We start from the raw sequence: 24,866 nt of genomic DNA on the forward strand, positions 1-24,866 counted from the left end.
AGCCACCGATTTGTTGTTCTTGATTCTGTAGGATAGGATAAAATAAAAATAATCGCATATTAAATCGCAATCGCAATATTGGGGGGAAAAATCGCAATTAGATTATTTCCCCAAATCGTTCAGCCCTAGTTCAGCTGACCGTTCGTATGGAAAGCCTTTTGAACATTTCCCCTGGTAGTCTGTTCCTGTTGACTTTGTATTTCCATAATTTCTCTTTGGATCTGTGATGAGGGGCAACTTCCAAACAACATTAAACTCTTGTCAAGTAGCACCTGATTGTAATTGTAATATCTGAAGTAATTTTCTTGTCAAATTCCTGCTCAACTCTTACAAGAGAGCTATCAGATGCTAGCAAGTTTATTTCCCGTTGTGCTGGGAAAAAAACAATCATACAGTTTTGTAGCAGTGGAAATCATATTCAAGACTTATATATGCTTTCATTGTATTACCAAATGATGCTCGCCAGTGTGCTAAATAGCTTTCTTAACCCTCCAAAGGCTTTTTTGAGGTAATTGTACATGTTAGTTAGTCTGTGGCCTACATCATGCATATGGGTGAGACAGGTCACAGGTCACACAGAGGTCTTCATTCTCCCCCACTGTCAAAACAAATGGCCCATCAGTCTTGAATGACATCCATACATCCATGGAGTTCCATATCATCTACATCTATGAATTAGACTTGGACCTGGGTGGAGTTTTGTTTCCAGTGGACTTTCTGCCACGTGGCCTATGTCCTCCCTCAAAGCCACAGGTAATGAGGAAAGCTTTAGCATGTTGATAGAAGAACTAATAAAAGGGTGGGTGTTGATGGTGTCCTACTGATTATGTGACTTGATGATGTACATACCTGAACATTTCACTTATTTTAGGATGCTTTCAAACAGTCATTTTATTTGTCAGTGTATGAATGGGAAGGGAAAGCCTTTAAGGTTTATGGCAATGCTATTATCGCGTTGGTGTGATAATGTGGTGAGAGGTTATAACTTTAAAATCGTCGTAGCAAATCCTATCTTCCATTATCATTTATGGACCTCCCTAACCTCCATGTACCTGTCGGCCAAGTTGAATGACTTGAATGAAATGGGCAAAGATGTAAGTGAAACCTAGCAAATGTAGAAGTGTTTCTAACTGGTGGAAGAGATTCATTTAAATTGATGTTTAGGTGATTCCTTAGAATAGAATCCTTAGTGTAGAGTTTAGGCATGTGGTACAATTCTACGTTGAGTGACGTAGGACAGGTTTCAGAGCTTACTCTTTGTTTAAGGCTATCCATACTATTGATAAGACCTTCTTGCCTGGTAAACTACAATTGTGGTGCTTCCAGTTTGGACTTTTATCACGCATAAGGTGGCCTTTGAGTATGACGTTGCTATTTTAAAGGTGGAGAAATCGTGTCATGAATGAAGTCATGAATAAGGCAGTTAGGAAGTGGCTTGGGGTGCCACATTGTTTACGCTTTGTATGGAAAAGGAATTTTGGAGTTACCAATGACCAGCTTGGTGGAGGAGTTTAAATGCGCTAAAACCATCAAAGTCTAAGGATCCAGTAGTCAATAAGGCCAACAGTAAACACAGGTAGTAGGTGGAAGATGATACCTAGTGAAACCCCCAGTAAAATGCTCACGAAAGCAGCTTTGTTGATGTTGTTGTGTCCTGATAATGATGTAATTATGGTTGGGCATTTATGTTGTATTTAGCACTTTAGTCATTGCATTACCCAACCTTGCAATTGTCATCAGTAAAAAAAATGAATGTCCAATAATGTCATTATTACAGTTTTTCTCGATTGATTACATTCAAAAACTGGAACTTATGGCACAATGACCACAACCTGTAACTCATGTGCCAACTCCCTAAACCAATTCTGCTAAACTATAAGCACAATTATCTGCTTTAGACACAGATTTCAATTGTTAACCGCACTTTCTTCAAAACACAACACACAATTATCTGCTTTAGACACAAATTTAAATTGTTAACCGCCCTTTCTTCAAAACACTAAACACCATCCTCTCTACTTTGCACACTTCATCAATGCCAAAACCTCCTTGTGTTCAGACAGAACACACTGCTATTCAATTGGCAAAACTTCCATTTCCAAGGCTGTTGTGCAATTTTTAATCAAAGCTTTAGCAATATGATGGCCACAGGTTAGCTCCTGGTTTGGAGAACAATTGATGGCAACATTGAAGTGAGAGGTGATCAGAAAGGCAGAGGAGTGAGAGTAAGAGGAGGAGGAGGAGGAAGAGGATGAAGAGAAAGAGCAAGAAGGAGAGCCATTATCTCTGATGAGATTCGGGCCACTGTGGTCAACCCTGTGGTCAACCATGGTTTGACCATGCAGGAGGCTGGCCAGAGGGTTCAACCAAATATAAGCCGCTTCTCAGTTGCATCCATTCTCTGGACATTCAGAAGAGGGAATAGGTAAGAAACACTACTATGACAGGAAAACACTAGTTTGAATGCCTTATCAGGAGCATAGTATTCTTGTATTTTCCATTGTACTGTATCTGTAAAATTACGTAAACAAATACAAAGTGCAACCATTGATGACCAAGACTAATTCCTAAACATCAATACAGTGAGCCTAGCCACAGTGGACTGTGTTCTAAGGCGGAACACCTTGAGAATAAAGCAGGTGTACAGGGTGCCTTTTGTCAGAAACTCCGACAGTCAAACAGTTATGCTATGACTATGTGCAAGTAAGTCATATACATTTCCACAACTGATTGCGTCCTATCAGCACTGACACATTACTGTACTGTATTGCAATCCAATCCAATGTTACAGTTTTTCTCGATTGCTTACACACATGAAGCATGCCTCGTTTTCTCAAAACTCTAAACACAAATCCCTAAACCACTCACACAAAATGCAACAACACTGTGTAGGTCTATTTCTGATAGCACATTGTCAATATTGTCTTGAGCTAGAACAGGATGCAGTAGTTTTTTGTCCTTTTTTATTTTACATTTTTCTTTCTTTTTTTTGTTGACTGTACTGGCCTATATCCTATTGTTTGTTCTGTGCAAATTATTTACACATTCATTTGTGTTTGCTGTGATGTATAGGCTACAGCACTTTTGGAAAAAATAAAGAAATATTTTAGTTGTTACTGTATATTTGTGTGTTGTTTTATATTTGCGTAAAAACATTATACAGTTATATTTTACTACAGGAGTAAGCGTATAGTAACATAATGTTCCTGATAAGGCCTTCATACTGGTGTTTTCCCATTTCATAGTAGTGTTTTCCATTGAGCACATCAGTGTTCAATCGATGCTTAGAATGTCTACTCATATAATGGGCTGTGTTTGTCATTAGAAAACAAAGTACCCTTTTGAGGTGACATAACACTGTTTTGAAAGTAAAGTTGCCTTTTGCAGGATATATAAAGGGTTTTGCATTTTGTGTGAGTGGTTTTGGGATTTGTGTTTAGAGTTTTGAGGAAACGAGGCATGCTTTCAAAAAATGTGTGTTAGCAATCGAGAAAAACTGTAAGAATTAATTGAATGTTTAAATGTTTACATTGCTTGGAGCCTTGACAATTCAACAGTTTGATGAGGTTTAATTCGGTAAGTGAAATCAAGGATGCTCTGTGTGCTGGGGGTGAGTTCCACGAAGCTTGGCCAACTGAACAGCAGTTGAAAGGTCATTGGCATACATGGCCTTCTCCTCAAAGTCTTCAATAATGAGTCCTCCTAGAGATGCTACACGACTCCTTATCGAGGACAGTGCACATCTGAGCACACCACGGGCAATCACTCTCTTTTCCTCTGGCTCAATCGCAGTGGCATTTTCAGACAAACAAGGGTTCTTGGCTCTTGCATTTCTTCCAGTTCTGGAATCAAAAGTCACATATATGCATGAAGGGAATGAATCATCATAATGTTTGTAACACGCCTTTGAAACTGTGCCCAATGCGCCATTCACAAGTCAAAAACATCACTATTCATAAGGAGCATGAGCCAATCATCATGATGAAGTCGAAAACATCAATATTCATAAGGAGCATGACCCAATCATCATCCATTCACAAGTCAAAAACATCACTATTCATAAGGAGCATGAGCCAATCATCATGATGAAGTCGAAAACATCAATATTCATAAGGAGCATGACCCAATCATCATGATGAAGTCCTGCCTGAAGACAGCCTGCTTTGTGCCTGCTTCATTTGATAAAGTGTGCCAAGAATGGGAGCAAACACTGTACGGTCAACCACTGGAATCTCATATGTTATCAACAGGCACAAATGTCCCAGCTTTGCCCTTAAACTGTTGGTTTGATCTGATCCAAGGGGTATGGTAGACTCACATCTGTTCCATTTGCCAAGCTGTTGAGAGATTGTTGCACAATGAATGTAAGCAGCAACAGTTGGGGCAGTCATTAGTATGAGTTTAATCAGGTTATCTGACAACTTACATGACTGGCTTCATACTGTAGTGCCTGTTTCAAGCGGATTCCAGCTCCTCCAGTAACAAAAACATGAAATGGCTCTGGATTTTTTCCATGCGCTTTCTGAAAACACCACTAGCAAATATAGCTCCAAACTTGAGACTTGTTTCTCATTCAGTGTCTTTAACTAATTCAAAGCCTTCCCTTTTGGCATTATGTTTGAAATTGGTTCAAATGTGCAGATGTTTTCTACAGGGGACAGCAAATCTGGAATCATCTCATCACATTCCTCAGCATCCTTAATTTTCTCTTCAGCACATTCGCGTTCCAGTTCGATTTCAGGACAGATCTCAGCCCAAGCACATTCCATTGGACCATTCATTTCGAGATGTTTTTGTACAATCTCCAATGTATCATTTAATATGCTCTTATGAACCACAATTTCGACAGCTATCACCTCGTTGTCCAAAAGGTTTGCAAAACCAGTGTTGTAGAACTCCTTGAAAAATGGCAAATAGTTGGTTTCATCACAATCTAAATAGTGTGGTAGTAAGAGTTGTAAAACACTGGATTTTTTGTAGGGGAGAATCTTGCATATCTTATGACAGCAAAGTCTGCATGTCCCAAATTGTTGTCAAGCATTTGATTGCTCCGATTTCAGTACAATGCAATATTCTAGTTGAAACCTTGCCAGACACGATGACCAAAAAGTCATCACTTTCTTGGTCCTTCTTTCAATCTAATTTTGTAAGGGGGTATAAACTCTCTTGAGCAGATACTTCACGATTGAAGGGATGGACGAAACCAAGTTTCTTTAAAGCTCGTTTTGCATCCAGACTTTCTTTCAAAGCTTCTTTTTGTGCACACTGAAAGAACAAGCCCATTTCACGTCCAGACTTGAAGATTTGTAAGAAATAATGGAAACAATACATGAGTAGGAAACAAATGATATCTCCATTTTTGCATTTCAGCATTGAAAGAGATTCCTGTTGTATATATCACAAGGTCTCTTCAACCCAACACTTGTTTTCTTCGTGATTCTTTTGTAGGCCTCTTGAATAATACCTCTTGCTTCAAACAAGTGAGTGAGCAGAATCAAATGTCTGAGACATATCCATCGAGACTTTCCATACTCTCTCCTCCATTTTCATGCATTTTGTTTGAATATCTGGTAGCATTTTGATCAGTAGTTATTTTCGCTTCTTTTTTTGCGGCAAATTATTTTGTTCAACCTTTACATCTGCTTGTTCTTTGGAAAGTTTACTTTGTGTAATGAAAGTTCCGCTACTTGGCGGACAGTGAAAATTTGAAACAAAGGACTGTTCCTTTCTTTTTGCACGTCTTTGAATGCTTTTGACTATGGTGCTGCACACTGCAAACAATGTCATGCAATTCCTCATCACTGTCAGGTGGCATTTCACAAGTCACATATCGGTCCACAAACTCTACAACAACACGGTCATCACTTTTGTCAACTTGAGAAGCATTTTCCACCCAAGAAAGCACATGGCTATGAGGAGAGCCGCGGGCTTGAAATTCCACTCTGTGAAAGTCATCAATCACTTGGCCAATAGGCTCAGCTGGTGACATGATGACTTCCGTCGGTAAGACATGGAAGCAATGGTCAAACATTCTAGCAGCTGTGACAGGATTTCTTTTTAACAGACCACATCTCTCAGACCAGTCCAGATCATCAAAATTCCTGTTCATTCCCTCTTGCTTAAGAAGACTCTCAGTCACTTCTTTCCACCTCAGATCAGCTGAAGAGAAAGAACAAAACCATGTTCAAATTCCAAGCTGTCTGACCATAGGAAACAGATCTTTCTGGTGCACCTCAGATCAGTTTGAGGAACTTGTATTCATCATCAAAGTTCAGGCGAGTGTTCAACCATTAATTTCAATGGGAACAAAAAAATGGTGAAAAATGATAATAGCAAAAGAACGACAGGGAGCATTGCAGTTGAGTTGCTTTGCATTGAGTTGGAGCCTATCTCAAAAGCGCTAGGAGCAAATGCATTAGGAAAATGAATAAACACTAACAAGGAAGGCTGTCATTCTGTTTTACCTATTTTACATTGCCTTTCCATACACTCGATGCGTATGAAACAAAAGGTTGCTGTCTTGTTAACTCGCTGGCGTAACAGGTGTCTGTCAGGCCTAACATTCGAGTGAAGGCATCTTAAAAGGTTTTTTAAAACCATCGTTCTTTAAAGATGGCATTTATGGTAATGTGTGATGTCAGTACGCCGTAAGAACGTCATGAAATTATGTTATGCGACTAATGAAACAAAATTTAGAAATTAAATGTGGCTTACACATCAAAGCAACTTATGCATGTATTTGTTAAATTCGTTTTTATAGGTTTATTTATTGATTAGAGTTCCAAATTGATTAGTGATGCCCTGCCTCTATTGACGCAGTATTTCCCTACAGTATCCTCTTGTGCCACACTTGCATTAGAAAATACATACCATAGAATGTTTTTTTTTGTATCTCTTTATGGATGGTTGTTCCAGTCCTCCAGTCACACAAGCACACTTGGAGACTGAAGCCTGTTCTCTTCAGCAAACCTCCTGCTTTAGGCCTACATATCAGCTATCAGTCATGTGGTATGTCAGTATCTATGTGAACAGGAAGTTTCGTATTTTTTGTAATAGGAAAAACAAGTGGGCAGCGTAGTTATGTCTACACCTTAATCATGGCTTGCTTCGCAGCTTAGGCTTGCCTCCCTTTCTCCTGATCATCTTGGATCACGGCAATGTTACTGGATAACAGGTGTTCAACACACATAGGATAGTTATGTGTATTTACACTTGGATTATTAGCAAAGGTCTGAAGCTGTGTTAGAATATCCCCCAGACAGATCTTCCTGCTTTATTTTAGCCAGTGTTTCTTGGTTCCTGACCACAGCACATTAGTATGAGGGTTTAAAAGAAGAAATGCTGTACAGGGAAACAGATCATTGGTCTTGTGCTAGATAGGAAACATTCTGGAGCTTACTGTAACATCATATTTAGTATTTTGTAGAATCATTTAATTGAAGTCATTTCTATTTATGTGTAACATTTTGAGAGACCAGTTTTTGTAAGCATACTTTGGCAACTCTTTTCATCAGGGACATAAATTCATCACTTCCTTGGCCAGTCCCTATGTTCCATAGCTGCTGACTCAAAAGAAGCATTTCTTCCATACCAGTTCCGAACTGCAATGAAGAACTCTGGGGGACGTGTGTGTGGTGTGTGGAGCTTAACCAAGTTTGAAAAGAAGCTGTGTGGACAGGTTTGTCGTTGGACTCTATATGAGTGCCATCAGTGAGTTTATGAGGGGATGTGGGATGTTCACCAGAGGGTCTCTGTCTGTGTGTTTTCTTCATGTACTTGTTTATCAAATGAATTGCTTGTGTACATGTGCGTGTGAATGCATGCAAGAAAATGAAAGTGATAGAGGGAAGGAGAATGTTAGTGTGTTGTGTGTGTTGCCCTGGTGCTCTGCCTTCTGTTCCAGTTAAGTGGGTGCAGACTGGGCGGCTCCAAGATGGGCTCATGGCCACCTGGCAGCAGAAGAAAGGTGCACTTTCCTGGCTCCGCTCAGCCCAGTCCACCTCTCTGACCACTCTTTCATGATACACTCACTTCAATTCCATCTCTCTCTCTCTCTCTCTCTCTCTCTCTCTCTCTCTCTCTCTCTCTCTCTCACACACACTCACAAGCATACCATCTCTGGCATCTCACACACTCTTTCTCTAACTCATTCTATGCCTCTATAAATACATGGTTACTTTCAGGGACATACTGATATTCAGTGTACATTATACGGAAATTAGGCACATTTACGTAAATACGTACATTTACACATTCACACCTCTACAACAACCTTTGTTAGTTTAATCTAAATGCACACAGTCAGGCCTAAATAGACTTAGGTTAGAGACACACATACACACTGTGAACAACATGTACACACAATCAAGTCACACCCTGTACACGTACATATTTTAAGCTATACACAAATGCACTCACATACACAAGCGATGTTATCAGACATGTTTCATGTATGGAGTGCAGTGGCATAATAGGCAGCAAATCCATGCAAGGTGGAAGAAATATGTGCTGAAGTGCTCCCCTCTCCAAAGGAATCGATCAGCAGTAACCGTTAAACAGGAGGCATGTTGGGTAGAACCAAGAAGTTGCTGAAAATCTTGTCCAAACAAGCATGAAATGTAAGGAATTCAGTCCGGTTAGAAAATCTGTAGTTGCTGTTTTGATTAGGCATGCTGTATCTGTCTGTCTGTCCTAATGGATGACTTTGGCATTTTTTATCCTCTGACCTGAGATGACTGGAGGGTGTTATGCTGCTTCATGTTTTAACTCCCAGCTGACTGCACCTACTTGTGTACATGAATTAAAGGTCACTTCTGCTCCTCGCTTCTTAATGTAGCACTTAAACATAGGGTAGCTGATTCTGGAGAGTTAAGATAGATTTTGAGAGTATACAACTGAAAAGATCCCAGTCCCTTCCAAAGCCTCTCCTCTAAAACCCATGAGCGCGCACTGCCTGACTAACACAAGTCCACGAGAGACGGCGTTAAGTTCAGCATTGGGAAGAAGAGCTCAATGAATTTGTGTTTGTGAGTTTGTGCTTGTTAAATATGGAGGCCTTTTGGTACACAGCCCTTGTACTTCTGTAGCAATGTCTGCCTAGCCTTGTGGAGGGCCCCCGTTCACGTGCAATGACTGCACAGGCATAGTGCGCAGAGATAGGTAGGTAGACAGGCAGGTAGGCTATCCAATCATTTTATCCAGGTTGAATGAAATGAGGGGACATGCTCTTTACAGCCCTGCAGCTGCCACATATTACGGATTTTTTTTCGTTTTGTTGTTGGAGCATTTATATGTATTCATTCCCATCGGGATGTGAAGAAAAAAAACCTTCTGAATAAATCGCCTATCCTGCCTTGTACCATGAACATGTTTCATGGCATTTGCTTTCAATGTTTTGAAATGATGTTGAAGCACTTAAAGCAACAGCCTACAAACACCAACAACAGCACTGCTGATAAAAGGCTTGCTAGCAACTTCATGGCTTTTGGCGATGTCGTGCTATGAAAGCTTTTACATTTGGTTGGGGTGATCCGATCCAGACCAAATAACTGCATAGTACACAGCCTAGGTGTCACAACAGGTGTGTTCATTTCTCCTTCACATGACCATATACCATGAAAATACATTTGAAGATGATACCTGTTCTAGTTACTTATAAAAGCATGCTCTTTCATTTTTTTTTTACATTTACTAAAATTTCAAACCATATTGTTTATTCAAAATACACCGCAAGCCCACACAGTAAAAGTAGAACACCTACAGAGTTGAATTTAAATTCAGATTAAGATTTGGTCCCACTTGAAAATAGTGTTAAATTTACTCTTTGGTCAGTGCCAACACCAAAATGTATATTTAATACTGTGGTTTAATCACACTCTTCAGAGTAATATAATCACACTTAAAATAGTTGATTTAAAGTAACATTATACAGTAACTTCCAATACGGAGAATTGCGTCTGTGCCACTGCTACAGTACGCCTGGTGCGCCTGGTATGCACTATGTGACTTTGGGGTACTGGGCTCGAGACCTCGCCAGAACTACGTAATGCTTTGAGGCACCATGCGCTAGCTCTAAGAGGAAGCTAGCTCAGTATTCTCTGACCTTCTATGGACATCATGGCAGAGGCCATGGAGAAACCGAGGAAGACGTTGATGAGGATCGGAAGAGAAAAAGAGAGAGTAACCAAGCAGGAGACAGAACAAATAAACGAGTGAGGCAGATGCTGAGCTGGCCTTCTTTCTGTTGGACTAGTCAGTTATAACTTGATGTCTTGCTATGTCTTGTGTTGTGCTTGGTTGATGTTTGGCTGTGTTAGGAAAGTTGTCGACTCGCTAGTTTTCATCACAAACATCCCTGCCGATGTTATTTATGAAAGAATTCGTAGGCTGTAACCTTATTGGTGTCATCCGATCTGTCCTGTCCTAGCATCCAAATAAATTCATCACATGTCAAAAAGTTTGATCAGTCTTCGTCAATCTCACGCAAATAAGCCTTGAAAGTTTGCAACCTTAAAAACCTACCGGCTAGCTTGTAATATATTACACTATCCAATGTATATAAAGCATGTCGCCAACAACATTTTCGTTGATTACACATACTCCACATTCAATCTTCAAAACAATGTATATGGGCTGAAAATGCAAGCAGTATTTCAGCAAAATTAAAATGTGTCATTCTTTTTTGTTGTTGTTCTTTGGTAATGTTCACCTTCATCTCCGATGTCACAATAAATAAAACTATGCAGAGTCATATTTGTGTAAAATCTTCTGATATTACTCTACCTTGTCAGTCGACATGCTTCTTTGGGTTCTGCTGTTGTCTTTGCCGGTTCCATGTCCTTCAGCTTCTCAACAAATACACGTGTACCTCTGTCCATTAGGGGGTCTCGAAGCACGATTTGTATTTACGACAGTGGTGTAAAAGTGAGCTACACTCCACACCTTTAGGGGGAGCTCAGTAGAAAAAATATATAAATTCTTCTTTAACGCTAAACCGGCACTTTAATGTGTTATTGTATTTAAACCGACACTTTAATGTTTTATTGTATTTAAACTGACACTTTAATGTGTTATTGTATTTAAACCTGGTGCAGGTTTTTTTTGTCTCAACAGTGTTATTTTAAAATTCGATTGCATGATACAGTGTTATTGAATTCCTGTAATGTAATTATTGTCAAAAACAAACACTATAAAACAAGATGACCGTACCAGTATTTATTGCAAAGTTCATTACCATTTCAATGTCAATGAAAAACATTCCCTATAATCACATGTTTGTCAATCACTATGAAGTAGGAATGAATACTGGCCCTGGACTCCAGAGGGTTTAAGGCCCTGTGTCTGTGTGCACTTCTGTTACATCCTCTGGAATTACCCTCGCTAATCTTCCTCTGTTCATTTTGTTAAGGTCCTCTGTTAAGTTTTCATTGGAATCGTGCTTTTTCCCCATATTCCAGGCCATTCTGGCTGCTCATGCAGTAAATCGCTGCCCTGGTGATGCTGTATTTCACCCAAGGACCTCAACTCTTCCTGCTTCCAGGACTCTAGTGAACTACTCACCACAGCCAAACTCTGTCGTCTGGACCCCAAAACCACCCAGCACCAGCCGAAAAGGTCCAGCCGACAAGACTTCCATCCAGCGTCTCAATAAGTCAGTTGTATTTTTTCCCACCTGATTGACTCCTGTTTTTACCATCTAGATACACAGTCAGCAGTTCTGTGTATAATGACAAACCACTGCATCAAAACTTGACCCCTAGAAGTCTAGAAGTTTGGTGAGCCTTTACAGATGACATTCCCCTATTTAATGGCATCAGATCATTCCTGTCATACTACAGACTATCAGACAAGACAAACAGGGAAGGAGGGAAGAAAACCGGGGCAGAATCATTCATTTCAGCCTAAGAAAAAATAAAACTAGGTTTTATGCTGAAATGAATGATTCTCCTCTGTTGTAGCTGTTTTTTCAGGAATCATCATGAAGCCATTAAAGTCTCATCAGTCAAGACTCACAAATAGTTAGATACTTAAACATATTTCCCCCATCAGTATTCATTTCAAACATGTATGCTCTAGTATAGTTACAAAGGCAAAATAAGTAACATTAAAAAGGAATACATTGAAACCTGAAATATACTACTTGCATTAGAACTCAAACCCCTGTGCTTTTGAGTTCCAGATTAAGCCAGATAGCACATTAGTCACACATGATACAGGGGACAATAACTATTAATAGTAGCAGTAGTAGTAGTAAGGCTAGTAGTACTATTGTTGCCAATATTATTATCGTTATGATTATTATTTTTTGGAACTGACAAGGCTTCAGTCCGACAGCTCTTTTCTTGAGAGTTAAAATTGTATCCTTACTTCCAAAATGAAAAGTAATGATTTTGGATGATCTGATAGGAGTCTATGTGTCGGTGTTGTGCTTAGGTTGTGAGAATGTAATATGAATAAATATATAATAAAGGCAAGAGACTATTGCTCAGTAGACTAAGGGCGATTGCATTGCTAATACCTTTATGACAATGCTAGACATAAACCAGAGCAGGTGGGAAACGATTAGCTCAGAAACCAGAGATGAAATAAGTTTGAATGCTTATTGCACCAAATGAAAGCAGCATTGGGGATGTTAATAGCAGTGTTGTAAGGCTAAGGTTACGTTGTGAAACTGGACTGAGATAGGAATAGCCTTGACCCTGAGCCCTGTTAGACTCTTTTAGGTAGTCTGCCATGCCCTGATATTTTTGTTTATTTCACCGAACTAAAAACATTGATGCAAAAGTGGCATATATGATTATATTCTAAAAGACATCAGCAGTCATAACGTGAGAGTAAATGGAATGTAGTAAAAATGTATATATATTTATTTAAATGAAATCTAAACATACTGAAATAATATGCTAACATCCTCCGCGAATTCCCTGAAATAATTGCCAAGGTCCAAGTTAGCTCATTCAGAGTGTGAGACTTGTGGAAGACGGCTAGGCGAAAGAACACGTTTATTCCTAAATCTAACAGTCGCCCTACAAAAACCTACTTTCAGAGGTACTCAGACTTTGTAGAAAAACACATTGTAACTCCCCATTGTCATTGCTTAGGGCCCATGACTCAATAGCCCTCATTTGCTAATGGGTGGATCGTTAGCAGCTACTTTGTCACTCAGAGATTGAAATGTGTAAGATTTTAGTTCTATTCTCCTTACAAAGTGCTAACTTATTTTTTTGTTTTATATATTTAAAAAGTGGAAGAATCAAGGTTTCTGGGGGTGTTGTTTTTATGTCTGTAACTCGCGGAGCTTTTAAAGGAAATTCCACACAACACCACAATATCCCCCACAAGACAACGTCAGGTCTTAAGGGTTAAAAAGACCAAGATGAAACTACAAAACTATCGATAGTTGTAGCCTATGTTTCAGATATCTGGTCTTACATAGGCCTACCTGTGGACATCTGCTGCAGGTCGTTGTTGAGACATAGGTTGAGACATAGGTGTCTGTGATTTGTTGATGCAACTGTAATCCACATCCCTTGCATTTTACAAGTGAGAGTTTCATCGTCACACGTCCCACGTGTGAGGTCGTATACTTCTTGCATTATGTGTAATAATGACTGAGATGTCTGCAACCACACACCCCACTTGTTTGAGTCTTTTTTGAGACCCCAGTTTGAGACCACATATCCAATGGGTTTTTTTTCAACTTAGATTCTTTTTTGGATGATTCAGACCCTGAAGTCTTGAATGACAGTATATAGTGCTAATCCATAGAAAGAAATCAACACCACAGTTGACAGCGATAATGCAAACGTAGCCAGAGATGGCAGCGGCGGTTACAAACATGGAAAAAAAACGGCGGGGGTACGTAGCTGGAGATTGAATGTCTGAAGGGGTACGTGACTGTAAAAAGTTTGGGAACCACTGATGTAGAGCACCTTAAACCAGTCTTCTATATACTAGTGATCTTTGACCCACGTGAGTCTAACCATTTTTGTTAGGAACCATCTCCCTGACATAGCCCTGTCTCCCTCAGTTTTCTGAAGACAGCTGAAGAGAGACAGAAATTAAATTAAGTCAATGATCATGGTGATGAAGCGCAGAGTCGTATTGAAGGTAGATGAATATAAGATCACTTGCGACAAAACCAGACCTAAGTACATTCTCTTTACGCATATACGCAATTTCTGTCTCTCTTCAACTGTTCCTATGCTGTCTTTCTAGTTCAAAGGGCTTACCGCATTGTTTGAACAATTTGAACTTGGCGGTGGTAATAACGGCTTCGGATAAAGATGACGATTCCTCACCAGAGCACCCAGGGCCATATCTAATCCATGTTTGAGATTTTTTTTAAATGAAGAAAGATTCATATCGTTTTAAACATTTGCTCTATTTATCACACAAACTTCATCTCTGCCAGGTGTAGTGGCTGTTTTTTACGGTATGGTTGGTCAAATTACTTTTTATGGATTTGCCTGCCAAGTTGTCATAATGGGACCGGGTCCTGTGTTAATCCACTGCTGACACATACTAATAGTTAGCTAGTAACAATGGCATGGACTTTTACTGAAGTCCTTTCAGAAATGTATGTTTTAATTTTGTTAAAATAAACACATGAAAACCTCATAATATTCGATACCCACAACCTTATCAAACTGGTTGGCTCCTCCTCTTTTACACTGGTATGTGTAGTTTCTTTTAGAATCTTTGAGGACGAAGTTTTTCATTGCCGAAAAGATGGTGCTTTATCACAATATATTGCCTAAAAATTCTTCAACACCATGGTTTCATTGTTACATGTCGTCATGGGTAAAATGTCTCAGTACTCAGTGTTCAAAAAAAGATTAAAGTTTGAAAAGCGGTAGTTTTGGTGTTCTCTCTCAACTGTCAATGCATGTCATTGAAACTAGTCAATTGATTTCAGGATATGACAGGAAAATTCAAAAATCAGTGACTGACTACCAGAACTGCTGTAATCAGCTAAACTAAACTGTATAGTGGAGAAAACATGCATCTCTGCTGTATCTGTATTCCCTCAGGCGAGCATTTGGTGCTAGCGCTAGCTGGAAAGCTTCCACAGCATCCACATACCTGTTGGTGTCTGTCATCATATCGATCATGTCAGCTTAAAACTCTGGTCCATTTCTGTCTTCAAAGGTGGCTAGTCTTCTCCCTGACAAGCCAACATCAATGTGATTGCCATTAAGCCCTCTCTCACTCCGGACTCATCTCTGTGTTTCTCTCCCACTCCTTCAGCCTACTCTTCACTTCACCCCTCCAGCTCCTCTTCCTCTAAAGCAAAAACTCCTCCTCGCTCTTACTGTCCCAAAAATACTCCCGCTCTGTGATCACCAATAACACACTATGGTGACAATCACCACCAAAATGGCTTGTATTGGCCCGGAGATGCAAATGAAACATCAACATCCACACAGATCACCTTTGACCCATCCGTTCATTCCATGACACAACATACCTACAATTTTATTTGACAAATTGACATCTTCCACTGATGATGCATTTTTCTCAATGTAGTCTTACAGCATGCCATGAATATGCAAAAATGCTGTATCTTTTCGGTGCAGCTGTGCACCCCCCCAAATCGGGTGTGTTAACAACTCCAAAATAATGTGATCACATCAGGTGAAGGTAAAAGTTCAAAACTTTTGTAAACTGTGCATGCTTCCTCAACACGTTCTGAAAAAACATTCTCTACACTTGTGGACACAACAAGCAGGGAGAGATCCCACATTCTTCCTGATGAAGCTGTTTCTGTTTGCTTTATGCAAAGGACATTCCTGGGACATTGTTCCTTTGCTCTGTTCAAATATTTTACATTTCAAATGTCTGTTCACCTATGTGTGGGTCAAAGACTACAGAACTCCCATTGGGGATCAAACTGAAAAAAGGCAGTGTTTTTGGTACTGTTTCTGGGAAGGAATATATATATATATATATATATATATATATATTCACAACATTGTCTGTTTTATAAAACCATGAGTAATATCATACAACTCAAAAGCAAAAGAAATCCAAAGCAAAATAGCGTTTGTACTTCCAGTACACTTCTGCTTCCTCTCATGAATCTCTTTGGCACTTGGCAGGATGTCTAGAGTTGGTATGTTGGGGCTTACTTTTAACGGATCTCTTAACGTATGCTTGATTGTTGGGCCTCACTTGTCACCTCAGAAAAAAGGCATCTGCCGAATGAATAAATGTAAATCTAAATACCAGTATCTGTAACCCACAAGAGAAGGGGTTCATTATTGAAAATGAATAAAAATCCAAGGACATTGTTCTGGTTAATATAGAGGGGGCATAGTGCTGATCATGGTAGAAGCCAGGGAATAGCTAGATGTGGGATAACAGCTATGGCCCGGTCTCCAGTTAGGCTGAAAGCTGCAGAGAGTAGCTGTGCGCTAGTAATGGAAAGGGTAAGTGCAGTGTTTGCTCCTCCATGTGTGTGTGTGTGTGTGTGTGTGTGTGTGTGTGTGTGTGTGTGTGTGTGTGTGTGTGTGTGTGTGTGTGTGTGTTTGCTCCTCCATGTGTGTGTGTGTGTCTTCATGGCAGCTACTGTGTTGACTCAGGGCATGTGGAATTCCAGACCCCTCATACTCTCCACCAGCTGCATTTTTGTGGTTAGCCAGTGTGACAGGGGTGAGTAGGGGGGAAACAGAGCTGCTTCTGAGCACAAATGCATGGATGGAAAGGGATTTTCAGAGAGGAGCATTGGGGAAAGACATAAAAAGGGAGAAAAATAAGGGAGTAAAATAGAAGGACATTTAGAATTATGGCTTGGAGTAAAGACAAAGATATACTGTACATTCTAGAAAAATAATGAAAAAGTGAAAACAAGTGAAGAGAAAACACAAAAGGGAAAGTCAAAATAGGCAGGACAAGAGAAGAGCTGATAATGAAAAATAGAATAAAGATTTTCTTCCTTTTAATTTATTTTAGGATTTGCAGCAGTTGCAATGTAGTGCCAATGTAGACCGTGTATAGTGTAGTATCTGACTATATAAAAGACTTTCTCTGTGTCCTTCATTGTGTTCTTTTTATAATAATGTAATGTAAGGAAGTGGTAGATGTATAGACCGCCGGCCATTTTTGAAAAATAAAACCTGACAGTATGAACATTATTACTTTACATGTACATCTGGTAGGCAAGGCAATCTATTTGAATACCAAATTCCATTCATTCATTTTCAGGGCCTTGTTGAATCTATGCCACAAAACCTTTTGCCTGTTCAAAACCAGATTACACCACAATACTTTGTTGCTATTTCTTAGTTCGATACACATGAGAAGATTAAATTCCTTGTGCTATTGGACTTCCCACAGTGGCCCAACCTATCACTGTCACATGCAAGTATTCATACCCAACAACCTAGTCTATATAACATGTCACACTGATACTTAAAAATACTTACTGATACTTTACAATACTGTGTTTCAGTAATGGTTTATGATGTATCATATAGAAACCAAAGACTAGATGTTTCACTAGATGTTTCGGCACTTTTGGCACTTCTATTTTCATCTTGTTTTTGTTCTCATGTCATTGTATTTAGGCCTTTTGTCCCCCCTGTCAGAGCACTTACTGAGCGCTCCAGAAGAGGTTCTGAAACATGTCGAAAGGAGCTTCAGCGTTTGTTCGGTGCCATTTGCCCTGTTTCCTTGCTGAGCTGGGAGAAGCTGCTTCCAGCAGCAGTGTCATTGCTTTGAGAGTTAGGGTGGTGTTTTCATTTGTCTGTTCTGAAAGGCCTCCGAGTGTTAAAGAGCACCAAAATAAACAATCTGTGGAGAAGGAATGAAAGAGAATAGTGTTTGGGAGGGCAAACAGGGTTGCTCAGACTGCACATGGAATTTCCTTTTCTCTCAGAAGGACGGATAAACGGAGAGGACCCGGCAGGGAATGAGAGGAGAGAGAGGACGAGAGAATACAGAAACATGACTTGAGGTAGTGGCATCACCATAGAGAGACAGAGGGGACACAGGTGATGGACCCTGTATGTGAACAGGAAAGAACACACTATTTAGGTAGAGGTGATTATGAAATACATAGGTGGACAGGAGGGACAAAACATGAAAGGGATTCAAGGCAGGACAGGGATTCTGCAGGTTTCAACAAATTAAGACCTTTTTAAGACCATTATGAATGCAATTTAAGACGTTTCACGTCCATATTGGCAAAACGATACTTCGTACAGAGGATATGAAGGAAAATCAGAGTCCTAGAATTTATTCACATTCAACATGAACATTCAACAGAACTGTGTGTGTGTGTGACTCCTTTTTAGCACTGTCAGAATCAGGAAACATGGTTTGAAACAGCTCACTGTCTTCATTGCTTTTATGTCTGATGTTTAGCTACCGTGTGTAAAGTCCCGAGCACCGGAGGTCGTTTTACGGAGTTGCAGGAGTTAACATTAGAGCAGATTGGGTCGTGCTGGGGCCTGACTTTGGTGATGCTCCTGATGTGAATATAGATCAATATTGGGTGATGCTCCTGATGTGAACATAGATCAATATTGGGTGATGGCAGGTGTCTGCTGGTGATGCTCCTGATGTGAATATAGATCAATATTGGGTGATGGCAGGTGTCTGCTGGTGGCTTTTTACAGCAGCTTTGTTTTTTGACATCCTATCCTTGAATCCCTTTATACATGAAGTTCCTAATTTTAGTGTTTTCTTGCAGAAGGTGCAGCGGGCTACAAATTTCAATATTTTCAACAGGCTTCAACTATTGAACTTTCAACAGACTTAACCTGCAACTAAATGCACTGTTCTCGAGGCAGATCTCGTTGAACCTGCACTTACCCATAGTCGATGAAAGTAACGTTAATAGAAACAATTTAAAGGTATTGCTTCTAGTGGTAGGTAATATTTTTTATGAGATTAAACGCCACGCTCTGACTATTGAATTTTAGCCATCTTAAGACTTTTGAATGACTCGCAGACCAAATAAGCTGCCTTTGACTTCCATACTTGAGAATTCTTTCTGGGATTTTGACCAGGCATCTACTGGTATCTACTTTGCTTTAGGCTCCACCCTTTTCAGTGTGTAAACAAAGACTTGAGATATTTCAGCTGGGGTCAAAATAAGACTGCTGGCCTCATCCAATGGGAGCCTTGTATGCCTTGTCCCAACCTAAAGTTAGCCTCATCTTAAATTCATACATTTTTTAAGTCTTTGATTTTAAATTAAAGGAACATCATTTTTAAAGTTACAAGTTATTTAAGGATTGCTGTATTCAGTTCTTCAATCCTCTATGTGCCCAGTCTGTCTATATTTGTATCTATATACAGGTATGTCTGTGTACAGCCGGCTGTTCTCCGCTCAGGGATCTAAGCAGAAATGACATGGAAATTCCACAAGGATTTCTACTTTGCTCCTGTTCTCTTCACATGATGTTTTTGTCTCCGCAGGAACTAGATAGAGTTCCAGTTGCTTGGCTCTGAAATAGTTCCTTTGGTAGTCTGAAATACTTATAAATAAATAAATAGATTGCCTCCCGCCAGATTAGTTTCTGCTGGTCTCACGGAGGAATGTCTCTTCTTATGTGTTTTTCAGGAAACCGGCTGACAAATGCTGTTCCTGAGCCAAAATCCAGAAACCCCTCTAACAATGTATAGCTGCACTCCAAGGTGCCCGTGAAGTAAGAAATCCCAGGTCAGACATTTGAAGGGATACTTTTTGTGAAGCCTTTGCTCCATCCCACACCAACGCCAGCATCAGCTGTGTTCTTCCAATCCCATGATGCTCAAGATCCAGTAAAAAAATATTGGCAATGGACAACCAGCAGCAGCCAGTCACTGCATGGGGATGTCTAAGAATCAGCCCGCTTTAGTTCCAACGCTTGTTTGTACTGTCGTACTTGTGTATGAATGTTCAGCACCTGTGGAAACACACAGAAAACAAACTTGTACTTTTCAGCATGGAGGATAGTTTCTTATGAAAGAGATGTGCCAAAACCTGGCATGACATAAAACATAAAACCACTGTAAGTAGTGTCTGTCTGTGAAATTATGAGTAGATCTCTCAGTAATGTGATGCTTGAAGATAAGGCAGATTTTGGATTAGATGGTAGTCCATATGCCACAGTAACCGTCATAAATAATATAAATCTTTGGTTTGGTCTCCTTCCACTGGTAAAGCATTTTTAATTAACAAATAAATAAACATATTTACTACTCTTTATTGTGATTTTGTATATTAGAAAACTGTGTTAGAAAACAATTTTTCAGTGAAAGGAAGGCTGTGGATGAAGACACTGATGATACTTTTCATGATCAGTATTTTCTCATGTCTTTTTAATGACACAAAATAAATAAATGGTCTTTTTTATATTCGTTGATTGTCTTTTGTACTACAAATAATAAACATTGTTCAAATGACTGCAAAAGGGGATAAAGCAAAGGGTATTTCATTGAATTTGGTCAAGTTTGCATGGATTTAAGAAAAAAAGGTGAATACAATTAAAATGATGAAGTAGCAAATTGCATAAAATCGTTTCAAAATGAGACTATTGAAATGAAGATGATGAAAGTAAAAAGTATTGAAATGAGAACACACAATGTCTTGCCCGTCATACAGACCCCGTAACCAGCATAGAGGACAGTGACACGACCTCAGTATTTTGAAACACAACGCTAGTTTTGGTAGAACACACATTCATTTAACTTTGAACAGTAGTGTTCCTGTGATCTGAGTGCAATATAGTCACAAGAAGTCACAGTCATGGGCTTGTGCACTGTGCAATATAATGCCGTATAATACATTTTGATGGGTATGGTCTGTGATATGTATGTAGGTATGTGTAATATAGTGTCTCATCTTCAAAATACATTCTCTTGGGAAAGGGCTTTATGTTAGAATGGAGAAGTGTTAACATATTCATTTATATAACATATATTTAACTCTGCATATTCAGGGTTTCAAGGCCATTGGCTTGTGCTGAAATATATTCTTTTAAAAACATACTATGTAAAAACATATACTGAACTATAGTGGCTATAGTTTTGGTCACTTGTGGTCATTCTCTGAGGTCTTATATGAGTATAAAAGCCTTCGGTCACTTTTGGCAATGAATTAGCCATCTAACATGTATTCCTATTGCTGTGGTATGGAAGGTAGTAAGGTAATGGCCTTTCTACACTAAATATGCAGAGAGAGCTGTTAACATCTTTGCTCCAAGAAATGGTTCCTCTTCCCCATTCTAAGACAAAGCCTTTTCACTAGGAAATATTATATTTGACAACAAAACACAACTTTTTTAAAGAAATCTCACTACCCATAGCAGTATGTACATACATACTGTTATATTTACTAGATACATGCTAAATTACCTTTACTCGAAACCTGTCATCTCCTATGTTATCCCAACTACCTTGCTACACATGCAAACGCTGGTTTTATTTATTGTTTAGAATTATGTTTTGTATTACTCCCCACACAATATATGAATGCAATAAATAGCCAAGTAGCACACAGCAAACTAGGAAAATATACTACCTAACAATGTAGGCTGCCTAACAATAGATTGAAATAGATTGCAATGGCTTTACTGTTACTGATTTCCTCATCCAGTTGATCCGGGTGTTGTTCTTGTACGCTTTGTGTATGAACCCTTTTTCACATCAATGGTCAGTGCTAACAAGGTTACAGATTTGATGGCCATTTTTTTCTTCCTTGTTTATTGCAACATTTCAGCAAATGTAGAGAGAATATATGGTAGCTGATCTACTCAATTTATTGGGGAAAGAAAAAAAAAATATTTGCTTGGAACAGCTTTATTGATACGCAGGAAAGAAAACTAATGTACAAAGTGCAAGATGGCACAGCCCACACAACAGGGGGGCGGCAGTGGTACAGGGGGTGTGTGTGTGTGTGTGTGTGGTACAAGAGGTAGAGAAGTCGTTTAGTAATCAGCAGGTTGCTAGTTCGATTCCCTGTCGAAGCGTCCTTGAGCAAGACACTGAACCCCTAATTGCTCCTGATGTGCAGTGTGCCATCAGTGTAAATGTAAAATGTGTATACATCCTTGTAAGTCGCTTTGGATAAAAGCATCTGCTAAATGACTAAATGACAACAACACATCACGTTACCTGGAAAGCACTACTGTCCAACTGTGTGAAAAGAACTACTGGCCTAGCCATTGACTTTCAAAGTGTCCAGCCACTAGAATAAAAGTTAGCCTACAGCCGGACCTGGGGCATCAGATGGGCCTTGAAATGTATTTTTCCCGCCTCAGTCACGAAAGAGCTGGAAACACTGACGGTGGCACGGGGCTATACCCAATCCTGCTAACCACACAAACTGCCGTGAAAGTGACTGAGAGAGCCACGTGAATACATGCTAGTCACTACAGGCAGTAAGAGGCAGTGGTCAAGATTGTCCTCCACCTAGGGGCTAATTGCTAGCATCCTCTGGTCCCACAATAAACCTAAAGAAGAGCAGGTGGTGAAGACCTAAAGCTCCAACGACGGATGAATCCTGAAGAAGACCTGAAACAACAAAAGATTGAAGCAACTGACTGCACCTGCCTGCACTCGAATGACCCTAAGCACCATTATGATCAAAATATGTGGTTTAGATATGTAAGATGCAAAGCCAAAAAGGCGAATCGGTCCGAGTTTTATGTGTGTGTGCATATGCCGCACTCAGCAGGGAGTAGTTTGCTTAGAGTGCAAGATTTCAATGATAAAATCTGTCTGATTGCATCAGCCACACATCCAGGGGCTAACCAAAATGACTACAATGCTAATTTCAAATCCCAACCACCTAAAGGAAAATGAAGTACAAATCCAGTCTGCACACCAGAGATACATCTTCTCCTATGGCCTCCTACAGAAAAGGTAAAAATAACAAATGACTTAGTAGTGCCACCAGAGCAAAAATTCAATACACGTGCAAACGGAACAATTGACTTTCTTAACTCCACTTACGAAGTTTTTGGGAGAAATCCGTAATTAATGAAAGTTTTCTGATCTGGGATTCGTTCTTAAATTAGACCAGAATTTAAGAACGCTAAAAAGCAGCCGTAAATCGGCCAGATTGTTCTTAAGGGCTGAATTTGTGAGAAATCGTTGGTGATTGCGTTCACATCAATTCTACATAATCCCAGATGAGAAAACTTTCATGAATGCCAGAATTGTCCCGGGAACGTCGTAAGTGGAGAGCACCATGCTTTTAAATCATGCTGTGCCACTGCCATGGAATAACAGTCAACTTAGAAACTGTAGTAGAATAGCCCCCAACAGCAATGGCAAAAGAAGTAGAGGTAAACAGATACATTTGGCATTTATTACACCTCATTAACAGTAGAAAAAGCCACCAAAGAAGAACTAACTGCATTAAGAATGTTGACGGTTCAGAATAGAATGGTGTTCGATCAACTTCCACCTGCGTGAGGAGGGGGGGGGGGGTGTCATGGTAGGAGACACATGCTGCACTTACATCCCTGAGAACGATGAGGATGCTCACACAATAGATAAGAGCATACAGGATTTAAACCAATTAAAACATCTCCAGGAATGACAAACTGCGAGTGATGACTGGTTGGCTTCTCTTCCCAGGAGTAAAGGAATGGATCATAAGGTTCCATATGTTAGGGCAATGATAGACAACGATAAAGAAAATGTTTGGCCAGAATGTCAAACTGCCACAGGAGGAGGAAATTGAAGATTGCCAATCCCCGGGGATATATGATGATGCTGAATGTGCCAATGGTTATGTTGAACAGCTGAAGGTGTGATGTGTAATGATTGCTGTAAAAGCCCCTTGACTTGCCAGTATGTGTCTGGATGCCTATGTCCATTTAAAAAAAGACAGCAAAAGCTTTCCAAACAACAAGACACAATGGAGGTATAGTTTAGACCCAGGGGGACTACTGGACTGGAGAAAACTGTCTGTTGCAATGTATAAATGTATCAAAAAGTGATAAAAAGAGGGGAAATGTATTAGAAATTATGCATATTGCAAATGTTATTGTGCAAACCATGCCATGTGAAATATTAAGAAGGACTGATGTGGTTGTTTCTTGTCCTTGAGAACATAGTGTGCTGCAAGTGATGGTCCCTGTTCTTGTTATCTCTGTAACCCTGTTAAATAGACACTGCCTGTGTGTTTCTGATCCTTCTGCAGAAGACTAATAAACTCATTCAAAGATTGATCTCGCATTAGACTGATTATTAGAATAGAATAGAATAGAATAGACTTTATTTGCCATTGTGCATTGGATACACAACGAAATTTGTTTGTGCAACCACTAAAAAAAGTGCAGTTGTGCTGGGTGGAGGGTATGAGGGTTGTGTGATTATTTAGTTCTGTGATGGCCCTGGGGATGAAACTGTTCTGCAGTCTGGAGGTGCGGGCTGTAGTGGCCCGGTAGCGCCTGCCAGAGGGTAGCAGGGTGAAGAGATGATTATCACATATCTTAGAAATATTTCCAAAATAAGATTTCTTCTAACTTTTAAAGACATAGAGAAAATTGCACTCCTTCATTTCATCAGACCTGAGTTAATACCACAGCCTTGTTTTACCTGCCTGAACCAAAGTTCTAGGAGTCGGCTTCAGACTACAGAACTCAGCTGCCAGGTTTCTCACCAAAACCAAGGGTACAGTGTACCACTGTATTGTTTATATAGCCTACCTAATAGTTTTCATCTGTTTTCTTTTAAAACCTGATGATTTTATTACTGTTTTATTTTGCTGCCTCTCTGAAGCACTTTGATTACTTGATTATATGGATTATTATTTTGTATTATTATATTGTGTGTTTTGCTTGTGATAATCTTGTAAATAGATGCTTTTGATTATATGTCTATTTAATATTGCACAAGAGTGGATGCTGCGAGCCTACTATTGA

At 39.6% G+C, this 24,866-nt stretch overlaps 1 protein-coding gene across 3 annotated transcripts in view; it reads left to right on the plus strand.

Annotated features, from left to right (window-relative positions):
- ttll5 (tubulin tyrosine ligase-like family, member 5) overlaps positions 1-20,344 on the plus strand; it is an 83,686-nt gene extending 63,342 nt beyond the window's left edge. For 2 of the 3 annotated variants that reach the window (XM_031580737.2, XM_031580736.2), the window contains 2 exons: positions 11,457-11,650; positions 19,571-20,344. In XM_031580737.2, coding sequence (XP_031436597.1) covers positions 11,457-11,650; positions 19,571-19,598 — 222 coding nt within the window. In that variant the 3' untranslated portion in view covers positions 19,599-20,344. The remainder of the gene's footprint in view (positions 1-11,456; positions 11,651-19,570) is intronic. The other variant, XM_031580738.2, reaches the window with a different exon arrangement.
- Positions 20,345-24,866: the final 4,522 nt, after the last annotated feature.

Source organism: Clupea harengus, chromosome 14 (genome assembly GCF_900700415.2).
Source record: "Clupea harengus chromosome 14, Ch_v2.0.2, whole genome shotgun sequence".
Taxonomy (NCBI): domain Eukaryota; kingdom Metazoa; phylum Chordata; class Actinopteri; order Clupeiformes; family Clupeidae; genus Clupea; species Clupea harengus.